The sequence below is a fragment of the Ptiloglossa arizonensis genome, chromosome 6, assembly GCF_051014685.1.
Source record: "Ptiloglossa arizonensis isolate GNS036 chromosome 6, iyPtiAriz1_principal, whole genome shotgun sequence".
Lineage (NCBI taxonomy): Eukaryota > Metazoa > Arthropoda > Insecta > Hymenoptera > Colletidae > Ptiloglossa > Ptiloglossa arizonensis.
The window spans coordinates 23556030-23573306 of NC_135053.1; the positions used below are offsets into that span (position 1 = coordinate 23556030).

The 17277-nt window shown below is 35.4% G+C and overlaps 4 protein-coding genes across 6 annotated transcripts; 2 read left to right on the forward strand and 2 right to left on the reverse strand.

The window, feature by feature from the left end:
• Positions 1–23: 23 nt before the first annotated feature.
• Hob (bridge-like lipid transfer protein family member hobbit) lies at positions 24–8633 on the forward strand. The gene is made up of 16 exons (XM_076313771.1): positions 24–250; positions 325–451; positions 552–743; positions 1014–1265; positions 1493–1654; positions 1732–1944; positions 2042–2309; positions 2387–2609; positions 2680–2798; positions 2909–3229; positions 3391–3830; positions 3954–6051; positions 6227–6471; positions 6591–7647; positions 7741–7958; positions 8043–8633. The coding sequence occupies exons 1-16, from the start codon at positions 192–194 to the stop codon at positions 8325–8327; spliced, it is 6279 nt and encodes a 2092-aa protein (XP_076169886.1). The 5' UTR covers positions 24–191; the 3' UTR covers positions 8328–8633.
• Positions 8634–8648: 15 nt separating this feature from the next.
• LOC143147991 (sesquipedalian-1) lies at positions 8649–10020 on the reverse strand. Of its 2 annotated transcripts, none has more exons than XM_076313796.1 (3): positions 9881–10020; positions 9150–9460; positions 8649–9067 (listed from the first exon to the last, which is right to left on the reverse strand). In XM_076313796.1, exons 2-3 carry the CDS (start codon positions 9441–9443, stop codon positions 8711–8713), a joined length of 651 nt encoding a protein of 216 aa, XP_076169911.1. In that variant the 5' UTR covers positions 9444–9460; positions 9881–10020; the 3' UTR covers positions 8649–8710. The 2 variants fall into 2 exon arrangements, with proteins under 2 accessions (XP_076169911.1, XP_076169912.1); XM_076313797.1 differs by lacking the exon at positions 9881–10020 and adding an exon at positions 9774–9791.
• Positions 10021–10205: 185 nt separating this feature from the next.
• On the forward strand, positions 10206–12257 carry LOC143147988 (corepressor interacting with RBPJ 1). The gene is made up of 6 exons (XM_076313793.1): positions 10206–10439; positions 10520–10614; positions 10688–10938; positions 11024–11150; positions 11253–11384; positions 11465–12257. Exons 1-6 carry the CDS (start codon positions 10368–10370, stop codon positions 11985–11987), a joined length of 1200 nt encoding a protein of 399 aa, XP_076169908.1. The 5' UTR covers positions 10206–10367; the 3' UTR covers positions 11988–12257.
• On the reverse strand, positions 10823–17048 carry LOC143147986 (ribosomal protein S6 kinase beta-1). 2 transcript variants are annotated; one of them, XM_076313791.1, is made up of 16 exons: positions 16639–16787; positions 16522–16562; positions 16180–16354; positions 16036–16119; positions 15843–15976; positions 15643–15705; positions 15438–15566; positions 15169–15259; positions 14958–15074; positions 14737–14868; positions 14564–14671; positions 14294–14472; positions 14115–14161; positions 11429–11477; positions 11203–11356; positions 10823–11109 (listed from the first exon to the last, which is right to left on the reverse strand). In XM_076313791.1, the coding sequence occupies exons 1-15, from the start codon at positions 16723–16725 to the stop codon at positions 11344–11346; spliced, it is 1449 nt and encodes a 482-aa protein (XP_076169906.1). In that variant the 5' UTR covers positions 16726–16787; the 3' UTR covers positions 10823–11109; positions 11203–11343. The 2 variants fall into 2 exon arrangements, with proteins under 2 accessions (XP_076169906.1, XP_076169905.1); XM_076313790.1 differs by lacking the exon at positions 14115–14161 and having other exon boundaries at positions 10825–11109; positions 16639–17048.
• Between the last annotated feature and the right edge of the window lie 229 nt (positions 17049–17277).

Sequence of the window (17277 nt, forward strand, 5' to 3'; positions counted from 1 at the left end):
TATATCGACACGCTCAAAGGAAAACTGTACATAAATAGTTTGTTTCGTCAGCTCTCAGTATTTCGGTAATGTTCATTCTTACGATTTTGCTGCTGTGTCATTTAATTCAATCGTTCGATCGTTTTGATACAAATTTTTAAGACGTAAAACAAATGTATTTGGACTTCTTCTGCGCTATGTGATTCGTAAAAATGACTGGATTAATCGTCTTTTGCACAATTTGCTTCATTCTTTACTGCAACTTCACTTGGTAAGGTTAAAAGTTGCAGAAAATTACAATTTCTGATGTTAGAAATGCATTATTTTATTTAATTCGTTTATTAGGGTAATACCAAGATTTTTAGCATGGCTAGTGAAAAGACGATATAGAATTTATCTACGAGTTGGTCATATTTCGTTACCGTATTTTATACTCCGGGATGTAAACGTCTCTAAAAATGGTTTTACATTGGTAAGTTGTTATGGGATATTGTTCTGTTGAATTGCTTTCTAGACGTCAGCACGTTAAAAGAATTGTTAAACGAAAATTTGTAAATCTAAACTATTTTCAGCAAGTTGAAGAAATTAGTGTACGTAGCAGTTTATTTAGCAGTGATGTAGCAAAACTCTTGGCAGTGATCATGAAAGACGTCAGAATTAATAAGGATGTTCCATTAAAAGCTCCATTCGTGGCAAAAAAAGCAAAAAATTCAATGGATTTTAGAAACAAGAAGATTCCACCGATAATCATAACGTTTGTGCAGGTATGTTTACAATAGGGAATTTCTAACAAAACTAACAAACCAGTTATATTAATCTTATTAGTTACTTTGACTAATAATATGTGAAACATATGAAAATATTCTTAGATGAAAACAATACAAAAATTGTACGATAGCTTTGAACTCTATTAAAAATATGTTTACAGCAGCTATGAAGTTATGCAGTTCTTTGTGTGATAATCTTGATACTTGGTTCGATCTTGCATTTGGTTGTTATTCTACATTAATTGGGACCACTTTAAAATTTTTTAGTTTATGGCTGTGCACGTAGAAAATTTAAGCCTTCTGGTTTTGGGAAATGGTTGGCTTGCTAATGGGAGTGCAGAGAGTCTCACTTTGGATGGTAGTGTTGTTCATGGAGCTCGTACTCTACTTGCATCTGCAGCTGTCATAGGCGGTGCAATGAAATTGTTACGTCATGCATCAGATGCCTGTCTTTCGCAAATATCCTTTGCTGGTACTGCGGAAGCTACTTTAAAAGCACAAGAAGAGCTTTCTGTGGAGGTAAGGAAATGTTGTTTGCAGCGTATGTATGCACTGCACACGCTTAATCCTTTTCATGCGTAAATTGCAAGAGCCATAGAGTAATACGACATTTATGCGGCAATCCACGAATTTAGCTCAATGCTTTGAACGGTAGCTATTTGTGTTTAGCGCACTTAACGGATGATCCTGAACAACTGTCCTTTGAAATGGGAATGAATTGGAATCAAGCAGGATCTAATTTATAGAAATTGTACATCGGAATAACGCAGACAGAGGGTTCTGGAGGGGCAGGTCTAATTACCTTCTTCAAAGATAGAAGTTCGTTAACTACTACATCTTCATATTCTGATGCACATGCAGATTCTTCCAACGATTTATTGGCTCGATTAGCACCAGTTATACCAAAGGTACAGTTTGCTAATACTCAATTACAGGAAAGAAGAGATTTTATTAATATGGTTAAATATGAGCTAAAAATGTCTAGGATTTCATGCTGAAAGTAGGCAATACTTCTATAATCATGGGCAGAGAAGATGGTGTGGTACTTGGTTTGGAAGGTACTATGAAGGGCCTCCAAATTAACACAAAATTTCAACCATGTGGCTTACAGTTAAATCTTACTTTAAATTTGGATGCGCTCTCTGTTCGTAGCAAACTTCCCATTTTAACATTGCGATCGTTATTAATAAATTCAAAGGTAATAAACGATATTACGCGTTGTATCATATGTATACTATATATTTGCTCTACTTTATTAACAAATCAAATTAATTTATATAATATTTCTTGCACAGGTGGAACAAAATGTTTTACAAATTGATACTCAAATCAATAGTCTATCGATTATTTACGATCATAAAGACTGGGAGACGATATTATGCAACACCGATCACGAAATTTCAAGGCCTGTTGGTAGCATTACATTAAAAAATAAATTACCTTGGTTAGATGTACGAGTGACCACCGAATTTTACGATTCCTCCCTAAGTGTAAAATTATTGGATGTTGATGAAGTTTCGTGTGGAGTAGCTCATATGAAATTTTCTCTAAATACACTTACAGGTACAAGTATGACCTACCTTTATATCATGTTTCTTAATATAAATGAAAATAATAATTGTAGTCGTTTACTTCGATAGACACTACCCATGGTTGGAATACGGAATTAGTGGTGGAATCTTTATATTGTACTTTAAACGGTTCCAGTACCGTTACTTCGGAAACATCTCACAGATGGGGAACACCTCTATCTATCGGAGTATTGTTAGCTACAACGCGTACCAATGCCATAGGAGTTGCAGTGGATGCTCTTGTAACCGAATGGAGTTTAGAACTTGTCAGATTTCTCGAAGAAGCGTATAAGTAAGCTATACAATCGTTTCGAGTAAATATTCCACGCACAGCTTGATAACTAGGTTCGATTATTCCGCAGATGTTGTCAAAGATACAGAAGATCCGAGACAACGAAGAAAACTAGAGATCCAGATAGTATCATTCAATTGAATCTCAAAATTACAAACTGCAATTTATTCTTTATCGCAGAGAATAATTGTACGTAAATGCCTTCAGATCTAACTAATGTATTCTCTGGAATTCTGTTATATTCGTATAAATGTATCTATAGCGTCGAGTCGCCATGTAACGTTTTTGTTCATTTACAGTATCTGTTATGATGCGTTTGGACACTGCAAATTTAGAACACAATGCGAAACGGTTAGTAGCCGTAGCAGAGGGTGTAAGCGCGATAACTCTGAATAAGCACGAGCCGATTATTTGTCAACACGCGCAAGCATTGGTTCATCCGTTCTTAGCTATAAGAAAATGCAAAGGTGCTGTCGCTTCTGAAATGGTAAATATCAGTCTAGATGGCACAAGTTTGGCCTGGAGTCCAAATTTACATCTTCGACTGTTGCAACTTTGGCTAGAATCTGAAGATTTTAGATCCATTATAGGTCGAGATGCATCATCGATCGACGTTCAAGGTACCTTGTATAGATTTTTTTTTCAAATTGATACTACAATCTTTTCTCTCTTCTTGTAACATTCATCAACTCGTTAAAAGTGTCTAATATTTCAATAATTTTTAACGATATAAATACTTAATACACAGTACAATCTATACAGATTTAAATTTTGTTCGCAGATGAGAAAGTTGAAAAGCAAAAACGATTATTGGATATATTGGCCACCGGTGGCATTAGCTTGTCTATCGATATATCTCCGAAACACTTCCTGGAACTTTCGTCGGATCAGTTGCGTTGGTCGCAAGGAGAATGGAGGTTAAATTATGTTCGCGTTATGTTAGATATGGCCGACATAATCATGATAGAAGGTTTCGAACTCGTCAGAGTTCCAGAAAATAAAGAAGTGCGAATAGAAAGACAGAGTAACGAGGGTTTCATTCTGGATTGGAATGAAACTTGGGCACTCAACATCGAATCCGTGAAGGCTTGTTTCCCGTACGAACATCAATTCACTGACGCAATTCAGAATGAATTGTTTAGTATAAGGAAATGGCTGAAGGAAATTCATTCTTCGAGTCATGGAAAGGAGAAACGTTTACCACGCGATTTGATTCTGAAGGTAAGTTTAATTAGCCGAGCGTGATCCGAGAAAAATAATAAGGGCGAACAAGGCGAAGGTGGTAGCAAAGAAATATATATATGCATACACATAAATACAGAGACTGTTTCAAACAATTTGCAGATAAAAGAGTGGGTGTTCGAAGTGAGTGATGACCCGTTCGAAGTGCGACTGCGGGACAATTATGAGCTATTGGAGGACGAATACAAGGAAAGCTTGAAACGTCAAGCGATGCTCGACGCTAAAGTAGAGGAGCTTTGTCGTGCTCATTTGTTACTGCCCCAGGATAAAGTCGAAGAACTATACGCCAGTTTGAATAAGAAAAATGCCGAGATTTATGTACAAAGGTGGAAGCAAATGCAACGTGCTGGTCCAGCGAGAACACGATTGTTTGCATGGTCCATGTTGGACCTTGAGATATTGATCTTGGCCGATCCGTCGATCGATGGTGTAGAAAACGCCACAAAGGCTCTCCGAGAAATGGACGCGGAAACACCTTGGCCCGAGGATGGCCTCGAATTCAGTGCGCTTTGGGTCAGAGGAATAAGTCTAAAGTGTGCCGAATGGAAGCTACAGTTACGAGATTTCCCGCAGCCGTTGCTACTGGTTGAAAGTTTAAGTGTATGGGGTAGATTGGCCGGTGCGGAAGCTCTGGCACCGCCGAGAGCCAGGCACACCGTTAGAATTGAGATCGGCGTACCTTGGGAGGACATTGTCGTAGAAAGGGGAATGACATCCTTAAAGTATTATCACGATCTGAATTGGGATATTGATAAATTCAGGTACGCGTTCGGTCCATGTTGGGAACCAGTGATAGCGCAATGCAATCTCAGCTTTGAGAAAATAATACATCCGTCGCGAGATCCAAGCCCACCGTTACCATTTTGGGACAAAATGCGATTGGCTCTTCATGGAAGATTAACGCTCTGCGTAAAACAGCTGACGGTTTTACTGCATGGTTCGTTGGATCCGTATAACACCACGGAAGAGATGGAGCTGACGTGGACAGGATTGGAACTCGATTGGACGCAGGGAAAAATCATCGTGAAAGGAGACTTGGACGTTTACGTACGCACAGCAAGCAAATACGACGATTGCAGGTTATTGCATTTACCGAATGTACGTTTGAGCATAAAACTGGCGTGGGTTTGCTTGGGAGATCCTAGAGACCATCACGCTGCGATACCTTGCGCCGCTGACCGATTGCCGGAATATTCGAGCAACCAGGAACACGATTCGTTCAGAGCGTTCCGTTCGCAAAATTTGAACGTAAGCCTTTCGCTGGAGACAAAGCCGATCTCTGGATCTCCAGCGCTGACAAGTGCTCCGACCGCGTTACTTTATGGGAGCACTTTAAGGTGGTTCGAGAATCTAAAGTTAATTTTGTCCGGAGCGACTAGGCCAACGAGGAAAGGGCCGCTCTTCAAAAACATCAGACCTCGAAAAAAACAACTTAGCCGACATTACAGAAAAGTTAGATTGACTTTGGCCTTCCATCGATTTCACGTCAGCTATTGGATGTCGTTTGCAATGCAACGTGGATTCGAGGTGACCGGAGGTAGAGTAGCATGTAGCTCCGAACATAACTTGTCTTTGCATCCAATCGACGATGGTTTGATACATCGACCACGAGCGGAATGGTCGGTGGTCTATATGAACTGCGAACTCAGCGACGCAGAGATTTGGTTGAAGAGCGCTCTTCAGGAGGACAAGGAGAGCGCTTCGCTACGACAACCGGTCGAGAAGTGCTATTGTTTAAGCGTGGCCCGTGTCAGTTACGGCAGAGAGGCGATGGTAACTGGAGTAAGCGGAGGAGACACTCCTACTCATAGGCTCGTCGTCCACGATTTGAGGGGAGCTTGGACAAAGACGAATAGAGATGTGGCCTTCGCGCTTTTCGATTCTTTCATAAAGACCCAACAACTAAAGAAAAATCTTTCGACCGCGGCTCTGAAGGGTTTCCATAGGGAAAATTCCTCAACCCCGCACAAGAATCGAACGAGATCCGTCGAGCCGCAAAACGTACCAGCACAAATAAACTCGTCATCTACGACGAAACCGCAACAGGGAGAGGCAGTCGGGATGTTACAAAGATTAATAGCTGAAGCTGCGAACAAGCCGGTCGCGTTTAGCGATGATCTCTTAGTACAAACGAGAGGCCAGCAATTGCGTGGACTGGCGGCTTGTCACCAAGACGACGTTTTGCACAAAAATTGGCTAAGTATAGTTAATTTTATTATCATATCTACTTTTTATCATTGTTATCAATTCGTTTTATTAATATAATTTTACATAATGCTATAATGAATATAGAAAATGTTGACGTAGTAGTATTGCTTCTAGACAACAATCAATGATGAATTTCCTTACCTGTAATTGTGCATTACCTCTTTTAGTTGCCTTGGTAAACAGTCAAGTATTATTGAAAGGTATCGAGACACGAGGTTACGTGATCTTATCTGCAGCCAAGGCTGAAATATTGCAAAGAATTCATCAACCGGTATGGAAAGAGAGAACTTTAGTCTCAAAGACAACGTGGGTCGGGTCGTTGGAATGCATGCAGTATTATGCAACTGTCAGTGCTAACATCGACGAAAATATCGACGATAATATAATGTGGTTAACATTGGACAACATACAAGTAAGTGTGAATCAAACGAGCATATAAGCCAGTCTATTGTAGAAATAAACAGAAAGTAATAAATATAAAATACATTGGTGGTAAAACTGAAGTTAATAAAATTACTAAATTTAATGAAGGAAAAAGATTCGACGGTGATAGCTGGTTTACCGGATGTGCCAGCATTGGTAGGTTCTGGGCAGAGCGTTGGCGGTGTTGTGAGTCAAACCGTTGGCGGTGGTGGCGGGCCTCAACATCAGCTGCAACGAATTGTATCGAGATGCAAATGTGAATTCTTCTACGTTGGCTACGGCCAAGCTCTGGATGTTGGATCTATCGATCAAGTCCCACCGCCCCCAAGAGAAGAAGTCAGTCTATGGGAAAGGAAAGAACTTTTGGCTGCCGATGCGTTTACATTGATGCACCATGATTTGGATGTTTGTACAAATTCTTTGCAGTATGCTATGATTTTGGATATCGTGAACAATTTGTTGCTCTACGTGGAACCAAGGAGAAAAGAGGCATCGGAACGATTGCAAAGAATGAGATTTCAGTTGCAACTGCATTCGGTAGAAGATCAAAAACGACCAATTCAACAGCTGCAAAATACCGTACGCGGATTGGTAGCGAAACTGAGAAGATTGGAACGTGAAACGTACTTGGTTCAAAAAGCTCTCGCAGAGGAATCTAGTCCCGAGTTATTGGCCGAGATGGAACGGTTGGAAGCGAGAGTTTTCGAATGCAAGGAACAACTTGGTGCGAAAGCGGAAGAGCTTGATGTGATGTTGAGCTGCTACAAAGAGACAACCGCACCCGCCACAGCCTCGACTACTTTAAAAGATAAACCAGCAGCGGTCGCGAGGGTGGCTGAAATTTGCTTTAAACACGCTCAGTGGAGGTTAACAGATGCAGACGGACAACTAGGCATTGCCGATCTTATTTTAACCAATTTTCTGTATACTAAAACTAGTAAAACCGATGACTCAGTCGAGCATCTTCTTGAGTTGGGATACGTTAGAATGACTAATTTACTACCGAATCAAGTTTACACAGAAGTGTTGACGCCTACGGAATTGCAAAGTAATATGCCTGTCGACAGACAAAGAGCCCTTCGAGTTTTTTGTAGAGAAAAGGCACCAGTTGCTGGAATATCAGTGAAGGAACATTTTGAAATTAATGTAGTTCCTTTAACGATAGGTAAATTAAGATTTTATTTCGCTCGCTATAATAACATACTAAAAAGTATAGAACTCGTTGATCACTTTAATCATGATTTCTAATTTGGTTTAGGATTAACAAAGAAGTTTTTCAACACCATGCTCAAATTTTGTTTCCCCGAAAGAGATCCGGAAGGTATAGAAGAACCACCCGCTCCGCAACGAGATTCTTCCTTTTATGTGCCGATTGAGAGAAGAGACGACGTGGAAAAGATGAAAGAAAGAGCGGACAAAAATAAACTTTTTATATATATAAAAATACCAGAAGTACCCGTTCGTGTTTCTTACAAGGTATATATATCTAAATAAAACTGAAGATATCAAAATTGTTTATCTTATAATGGCAAATTTGCTGTATTGTTCCTTTCATTACAGGGAAACAAAGAGAAAAATTTGGAAGATGTTCGTGATTTTGCTCTAGTAATACCCACATTAGAATATCATAATGTTACATGGACGTGGCTCGATCTCCTTCTGGCTATGAAAAGTGATTCTAGACGTGTAATATTAAGTCAAGCTATTAAACAGAAATTGCAGATTAAGCCAAGAGGCCCGCAGGAAGAATCTGCTCCACAAGAAGAAGATAAAGCTCGTCTTTTGTTGGGTGCTAGGCATCTACCCGGTGATGCAAGAAAAAAAGGAGTATTCAAATTTAAGTAATCTACTATTCCTGCCCCCGAATACTAGTATTTATTATAATAAAACATTTAATAAAAGACAGAAATTGGATGTATTAGATATATAGTATGTAGACTAAACTGTATGTACATTGTTTGCGCGTTAAATATTTTTATTAAAACAAAACAGTATTCGTAAATTTTTCTATTTATACTTATTGTACAATAAAATTCGAACTTGTGTAATAGCAGATACCAACTAATTCCTAATTAAATTTATATTAGATTAACAATGTTTAACAGTTTTCATTACATTCTGATTGTAAAACATGCTATTACAAGAATAAAAGCCACGTTCTAATAATATTCCGTAAATATAGGTTATATTTTTCGTTTAAATATTTACAGTTTATATATGACATAATGTTATAAAGTAATCAAGGGAGCCTCTGCATTTTTTCTTGCATGCCTCCATTCGTTTAAGTCTGCCAGAATTCTTCTACCATACATAGTATGTAGTTCACGAAATGTTATCCTTGTTCTTGGAACATTTTCTGTTCTGCCAGGAGCAGATCTGACACTCTGTGAACGATGATGAGATTCTGGTCGATTAAAAGGATTATGTCGTTGTCGTGGTGGAGCTACAGGTAATTCAAAAGGAGGTAGAACTTCTGTGGTTTCTTCTTCTGCAGCATCCAACTGTCTTTGCAATTCTGCCACCATAAGTTTCATATAATCATAACTGGCACATGCCAAAGCTTTCATCCACTGTTCCATAGATTCCTATAAATTAATATAACTGTGTTTGTACCGAATGCAACCAAAACACAGCATGAGTTTATGATATGTAAAAAAAAAAAGTTACCTGAGACTCAGCTGCAAGAGCATAGTTTCTATTATTTGGTCCGTGAAATACAATTTGAAAACCAAATTGTTCTTCGTCTTCTATTAATTCAATAGTACAACCTTCTAGTACTATCATACCTACAGGTTCTTTATCGCCGCGCCGATCGAAGTAAAATAATATATTTCCTTTAAGAACGAACCACTTTCTTTGGTAGCCACGATTCAGTTCACCACGTTTATTTAACCAACCTTCACGATCCACTGGTGTTGCTGAAGTCGCAAAAGCTACCATATTTTTCTCGTTTATTTTCATTGCATTTGAAATTGTACCTTCAAATGAACGATTGATAAACAATACTGAAGCAATTTTCCGCTACTGTTAAATATTACTGAATTTACACAATTTTTTCTTCATCCAATTGTGAAATCAAATTGTGCTACTTTTCAATGTCGTTTAAATTTTCACGTTTCAAGATTATACATAAAAATTACTGAATTCCTATGATCGATGTACTTCAAATAATGTATACTTATTATTATTATTTAAACTTAAATAGACACTTTTCTATGCAGCGTATCTAATTTCCCCTATATTTCAATACTTAACGATATGTTTACGTGCTTAGCAAGTTACTGTGCTAACCTTCTTTGACAGTAAAAAGTACAAAGAGGAATAAATGTCATATATGTTTAGGTGGGTCGGATACTTTGCGCATGTGTAATCCACCGTAATAAAAACAATGAGTATACCTATCCAAAGTTTTGGCGGTCCGTCTGGACAGTTAACCCAAATATTATGAAGGAATTATGGAAAGCTGACGTTCTATTTAAATAGTTATCTTTTTTCGCTGTAGCTTATTCTTCATATCAAAATTTTGTATAAATTATTTAACATTTTGTAATTGTATTTGCATATATATATATATATATATATATATGTATATACGTCAATTCATCTTATCTGGTGCTCTTTATTAATTTTTCAAAAACTTTACATAATTTTCATAAATTATCAAACACAAAACTATACAACACCCCTTTTTACTCGATCAAAACAATTTACTGATGTCGTTTTCGACGCGCATGCACCAAAAATCTGGCCTGTTACATACTACTCATATGTATCTACAACTGCTATACGTTTGTGACGTATCTGGTTTACGTGCAATGTGTTGAATGTGTTTGGTCGTACAAAGTATTAATTCAATATTAAAACGCATTGATCTAGTAATTCATAATGGGGAAAGGATTTAATAATTATATGTGCAAAAAATTTTTTCATCCAGCATCTCGGGACAATTTGAAACGGGTATGTTTCTCCTTTTGCCTAAAGATCTTTAGGTTATCCATTGTTTGTGTAATTTTTAGATTAACGACTTTTTTTGTTAGGTATGGATGGCTGAACAGCAAGCTGAGGCTTATAAAAAGAAGCAAGAGGAATTACGTGTTCAGTATGAAAAAGAACAAGATCTTCATAATAATAAGTAAATCAAATGATTTTCTTTAATGGAATTCCAAAATGCTTTTTCATTCTAAATTTTATCCTATTTTTTCTAGAGCTTTACTCAGCAAAGAGAGCAAAGATAAGCTTAGTGTAAATTTCATGTATGAACCACCTCCTGGAGCAAAAAAAGAGAGAGAGAAAGAAGATAATGAACCAGAATACAAGTTTGAATGGCAACGCAAGTATAATGCACCAAGAGAAAGTTATTGCAAAGGAGACAGTGAAATTAGAGATCAACCATTTGGTATTCAAGTACGCAATGTACGTTGCATAAAGTGTCATAAATGGGGACATATAAATACAGGTTTGTACAATAATTACAAGAAAATTGAATTAAAGTATATAATTACAATGATAAATTTATATTTGTCAATACATGTCGCTTGCAGATAAAGAATGCCCTTTGTACAGTCAAGCAATGAGTGTAGTAATGGCAAATAATTCGCAAACTCCATCTGCTCCAGATGCTCTGACTCTAGTTCAACAAATGAGAGAAGATGGTTTAGCTCTTAAAAAGTGAGTTTAAATTATATTATTATTCTATAAGAAAATTTTCATTTGCTCTTACATTTTGTTTAAACAAGGTCTACTTCCCAATGTACTTTGCTTTATTTTCAGATCAGCGCTCAATGCTCAACAGCACTTACGGGTTCCTGAACATGAACATCTTATGGTCTCGGATGATGAAGAGCAATCGGAAATAACATTTTTAAAAACTCTCTCTAAGAAGGAAAAGAAAAAGTTATTAAGGTAAATAACTTGCCTCGTGTATATTTTCAATGGCAACTACTCACAGAGAACTAAGTTTCTTTCGGAAATATTGGTTACAGGAAATTACAGCAACTAGAAAAGAAGACCAAGAAAACAAAAAAAAGAAAATCGAAACATAGAAAACGTAAAGAGAGCAGCAGTGATACAGATAGCGATACTGACAGCAGTAGTTGCAACAGTCTTAGCAGTAGCAGTAGCAGTAACAGCAATAGTAGTAATAATAGTAGCATCATCAGCAGTAATAGCAATAGTATAAACAATCTTAATAATAAAATTCATAATAATCATGCATCGAAAGAATTGAAAAAGACACGACAGAAGAAGGAAAAAACATATTCTAAAATTTCAAACAGTGAAATTACCGATTATCGTAGAAGGAATGAAAAGCATAAAACAAGCCATCGAAAGGAGGGACGTGAAATTGAATACAAAAAGGAAGATAAATATAAGAAGTCTCATCGAAAGGATGCGAAAAAAAGTAAAAATAGAGATTATGCTGATTACAGAAAAAAAAGAATCATAGACTTTGATGAGGACAGAAATAGTGAAAGGCGCGATAGAAAGAGAATAAAACGATCTTAAGATTAATTATGTTTTTTACACATTTAAGGTATACAATAAAATTAGATTATACGTAACATTTACGCGTGTATTCGCGCACGTGCTTGTGTTGCGCGTGACTCCTATTAGTATGGAATCACAGAACATTAAGCAAAATAATATGTACGCGTGTGTAATTTTTATATATATAATGGAAAATGTAATTTAATATGAATAACACTTATATTCTTATTAAACTGTATGTGTCTCAAATAAACAGCAGAAATTACTGCAGAATGTTGAAAAACTGCATTTTTTATGATGGTCGAATTATTTGAAAAAAAGTTTTTAAAGAAATATTACTTTAACTGTAAATTAAGATTAAAACTTTTGAGTTCTTAAATTGTTCAAAATTTTAACAATACTTTATTACGTGTGTCTGAAATTATTATTATTAAGCACATGTCAATATTGTAATTCCTTAATAAATACTTAAATAAGGCTACTATTGTAATATCACATACATGAAAATTATGCAGTTTTGTAAGATTGCCAATAAGAACCTTAAAAGTTTAATATCGGTAAAGTTTAAAACGAATTAAGCGTTAAGCTTTTCTGTATTTCCTTTTAATTGTGGGTACCAAGAAGCAAAATATATTTATTATACTGATGCTGTTGTCATCTTAAATATTTATGTATCGCGAATTAGCAGAGACATATACGTATATACTTGAAAACGTAGCACTCACTTCTTTACATTATATTTTTATTATAGAAAAATGTAATGGAAGTGAAACATTCACTGCATTTCCTGCCTAAAGAAGCAAGGGGGCAATTTTCTATCTCTGAAATGTATACATATAGATGTGTATTATGATGTACGTATGTATATATCTTAAAAGTATCAATTTCTCACTCTCAACAGTTTACTTTTATAACACAATTAGCTATCAATAAGACTTTTATATACTTATTCTTTAACACGCACATTTTTCTATGTAAAAGTTAATACTATCCAGCTGGTAGGTGTGAACACTTGGGCAGTTTGAATCTGTTGTGTAATTGTCACTTTCACAATGATTACATCTAGAGTAGAATCGGATTGGTAAGTGATTAGAGCAGATAATCCATTAGAATATAGTAAGGCGTTACGAATGCAGTTTGGCCGTGTTGCCTCTTCTTCAAAAAAAATAACTATTTCAAAAGTTATATACGAGACATTTTTGTTCAATAAATCACAATCAAGCATGAGCAAAAATATGTCTATTTTTAATACCCTTCCGATTCTGCTATAATATAGATCAATGCAGTTTTACTTTTTTACACTGCTATCTTTTTATGTATTTTATATTATTTTGAAGGAATCAACACGTTATACTAGTGGCAGAACAAGAGTTTCAAGTCTAGTTGTGTCCAATACTTGAGTATTACCATGAACTTCTGTGTAAACTCGATGTGTCCATTATCGTACAAGACACTTAAACTATTTTAGAACGTATATAAATATTTTTTTTTCAAAATTATTTAGTTAACTTAAGAAACGATCAAGGAATTGCACGATCTATAAATCTTACAGGGAAAATAAATCAAAAACACAGTACATTCTTTTTTCTTTTTCAGAACAAATCTTTAGATACGCTCGAATCATTTTCGTTGGTCTAATTTTGTACACTAACGATAAACTCGTCTTTACTGACGAGTCAGACATTTAAAAAATTTGAATAACTCGTTGCAACGATGGGATAACGTCTCATCAAAAATATCTCTTAGACCTTTCAACAGTACAGCATCCTTCTTCAAAAGAATGCACATGTTATCAAAAACCTACGTATATTTACATAACGAAAACATATATAATTTTCCTTCTTCATATCGTAAACAATCGTTAGTCACGCTAGGGCAGTCACAAGCCTGCGTAAAGTTCGTACGCTGGTAGCACCACTGCTCTACAAGCGTAACTCTTCTTAGCGTTTAGAATTAGTTGTTACTATGTCTATATATAAGTAAATCACGTTAAATTTGCTAAATATGACCGTTGTACTACAGAAAAATAAGTAAGCCAGAAAATGATGTTGTAAATGTTCTTCCGAGCTTAAGGAGGAAGACCAACGTTTTCTTGCATACTTCTGTCTGTCAATCATTATAAATGATTCGACAGTTGACCTGTACCTGTCATTTCAGTATCTTCTACGTTATTTGAACCTAATACATGATGCCTAGAAATTAAAAAGTAAAATAATTTTCAGATAAAGAAGATATGTGAATAGAGTTCGTGGTTGACGAGTAATTATAATTCGACAGATTTATATCTTCCGTTACAGCAAGTGGAGCATTGGGGCCGACAATACCTGTCGTGGTTAAAATGAGACGGTGTGCGAAGATGGGTGTCGGGTGATCTAGGTGACAAACTGTGAAGACTTCCGCTGAATCCTGTACATAAAAGGCCTTTGCGAGGGCTTCTAGCATTTATAACTCTTGGTTGCGAGTACATTTCCTCTAGAACACTTGGTGCTACATACGTAAAACCCTGTGAATAATCAATTGCATTTAATACTACTGTCACAAATGAACAATTTACGTAAATATTAAGCACTAGAAGTATATCATCTGTTACCTACTTGAAATATCATGTTAGCAGATTCGCTTAAAGTACTTTCAACTGGAGAATCAACTGGCATAGTTGCTGTAAACTGTTTGTCGAACTGCGATGTGTCATCGGCGCTTTTCTGTAAATATTTCGAAATGTGTTTATTTACAGTCATAGTATTCTATATCAGCTAAAGTTACTTACTAACGATGGTTTGAAGGGAGGTAATAGTTTTCGTGAAATTACATCCTGCCAATTAATATGTTTAAAAAAATTATGATTCATAATTTGTTCTGCATCTTCAGAACCAGATCCCAATCTTTGTAATACTTGTCTCTGTACACAATATGCAACACATATTCTTTATACAAGTAACTATTACAAACGATATTGCTATATTACATAAAAGATTTAACAAACAATACCTTTAATAATTTTTGTATTAAGTCTGCCGCATCTGGTGTTAAATATTTAGGAAGACATAGCTTTCCTCGTAAAATGTTCTCAATTGTTTCCCTCCTGTCATCTCCTGTAAACGGTGGCTGTAAGTGAGAAATGCACAGAATTATTCTATTTTTCTCAACCTTTTAAAATATGAATAATATTTTGCTGTTTCAAACATTTCGTTTTTCGTACCATTCCAGTAAGCATATCATACATTAGCACACCTAAACTCCACCAGTCAACAGCTTTACCATGTCCACTTCTTGTTAAGATTTCTGGTGCCCTAAGTACATTAGAAATAGAATAATCAGAATATATATACTTTGAAACAGATTATTCTGATCTGCAGTTCATTTTTGGTTTTAAAAATCAGTTTATTAATTAAATAATTAACAAAATTAATCTATTACTTTGGCAATCACCATTTATTTATGTCTTTGCGAAATAAAAGCTCTACTCACATATATTCTATAGTTCCACAAAATGTGTGTGTCACTGTACCTTCTTGTATATGCTCTTTGCACAAACCAAAATCTGTTAATTTAACATGACCTTCACTGTCTAATAAAATATTTTCTGGCTTCAAATCCCTGTGATAACAATTGACATCATTAGATATGCACAAGCACATACTTTGAATAATATTATCATTTAAAGAAATCATACCTATATATAATACCCTGATTGTGAAGATGTTGCAATGCAAGTATGATTTCAGACAAATAAAAACTATGAACAGATAAGAAAAATGTTAATTTGTTTTTTCAATTGGTCAAAATACATGTAACATTAATTTTATGACTGTGCATCAATTGTAGCAAATTAGATATTGTACAATGATTGTTTGAAACAGTCAGCTCACTTACCAGGCCATGTCTTCGAAGAAAATGCCTTCTCTATTTAAGTATGTGAAAAGTTCTCCACCACAAAGATATTCCAAAATTAAATATAATTTGCCACCAGTTTGAAAAGCATACATTAGATTTACAATGAATGGATGCTGCATCAAAAATAAAATAAATAGTTGTTATATTATCATGTTTGATAAATTAGACTTACTTTTACAGCTTCTAAGATATTTCTTTCTGCCTTTGTGTGAGCTGTATCTTTCTGATTTCGTATGATAGAAGCTTTTCGTAATACCTACAAGGAAAAGAGATAGTAAACTTTTTTCTATGTTGATGTACTCATGAAAATATTTACCTTCATAGCAAAAATACTGCCTTTGTCTTTTCCAGTAACTTTTTTCACTTGAAAAACTTTTCCATATCCACCTTCTCCAAGAATTTTGCATAGTTCAAAGTCTTGGGGCCCAGTTTTTTCTTGTCCTGGGTTGACATTTTGTTCCGATAATTGAATTCTTTCTAAATTATCGGATCTGTAAGAAACATTAATACTTCTTTTTATCATTTTTTTTTCTAAAGGGAGAAGAAAAGCTACATAAAATAGCTACTTAAAATAGATTTAAGAGCATGTCATTTTCAAATACACTATGGTTTAGTTGTAAGGTCAATGTCGTTGACCTTCAAATGCTATAATACTTACTCTAATATGATATTTACATTTGTGGCATGATTGTATTCATCCTGAAAAGAAAGAAAATGAATGAAAGATGCAGCATAAGCAACAGAAGAATTTATCAAAAGTTTGGTAAAAACGAACTTCTCTGCTTTCAAGAATATCATCATCTGATTCGTCTTGATTTACGGAATCTCCTTCGTGTAATTCTATGTCAAATACTCCAGCCATTCTCTTTACGATGGAATCACATTTAAGAGCTTCTTTCGTTAGTAATTTTAATTGATCGTAACTCGTTCACATAATGTACAATCTAAACGTATGTGCGTAAACGCAATGAAATGTTACTTCTCTTTATTTGTGTATCTCCTTCACTTATTTTACAGTGGACAGATTAAACTATCTTCGACCGTCAACAGTATATTATAAGTGAAATCATATGTGATATTGTGAAGAATGCCTATTCTTTTTTAAGAAATAATCAGACTGAAACGTAAGAACTTCACAAAAAAAACACACGATTCACGTAGCCTATGACACAGGGCACAGAGCACTGCGAATAGGAACTCTGATCTAGCATGAAATATATAAGAGATACCTATACAAAAACTTTTACGAGGTTTCGTTTCATCTGAAGTTGGAAGCGAAAACTCCGCTTTTCGCTTTGATTGTCAAGTCCTAAATATTATACGCGAAATACTATACGTTTCTTGTTCATATATTATATTATATACTTATATATAATGTGACAACAGAAGAAATTTGGAACATTTTAGCAACATG

Bases quoted from the DNA above. Each gene is read 5' to 3' on its own strand.
- Hob (XM_076313771.1), top strand. From the start codon at position 192: ATGACTGGATTAATCGTCTTTTGCACAATTTGCTTCATTCTTTACTGC. The intron at 1,655-1,731 runs GTACAGTTTGCT...AAAAATGTCTAG, and splicing joins TAGCACCAGTTATACCAAAG to GATTTCATGCTGAAAGTAGG. The intron at 2,610-2,679 runs GTAAGCTATACA...ATTATTCCGCAG, and splicing joins TTTCTCGAAGAAGCGTATAA to ATGTTGTCAAAGATACAGAA.
- LOC143147986 (XM_076313791.1), bottom strand. From the start codon at position 16,725: ATGGCTGGAGTATTTGACATAGAATTACACGAAGGAGATTCCGTAAAT. The intron at 15,567-15,642 runs GTATGATTTCTT...TTGTTATCACAG, and splicing joins AATCAGGGTATTATATATAG to GGATTTGAAGCCAGAAAATA. The intron at 14,473-14,563 runs GTAGGTAACAGA...GATTATTCACAG, and splicing joins CTGCTAACATGATATTTCAA to GGTTTTACGTATGTAGCACC.
- LOC143147991 (XM_076313796.1), bottom strand. From the start codon at position 9,443: ATGAAAATAAACGAGAAAAATATGGTAGCTTTTGCGACTTCAGCAACA. The intron at 9,068-9,149 runs GTAACTTTTTTT...ATTAATTTATAG, and splicing joins CTCTTGCAGCTGAGTCTCAG to GAATCTATGGAACAGTGGAT.
- LOC143147988 (XM_076313793.1), top strand. From the start codon at position 10,368: ATGGGGAAAGGATTTAATAATTATATGTGCAAAAAATTTTTTCATCCA. The intron at 10,440-10,519 runs GTATGTTTCTCC...TTTTTTTGTTAG, and splicing joins CTCGGGACAATTTGAAACGG to GTATGGATGGCTGAACAGCA. The intron at 10,939-11,023 runs GTTTGTACAATA...TGTCGCTTGCAG, and splicing joins ATGGGGACATATAAATACAG to ATAAAGAATGCCCTTTGTAC.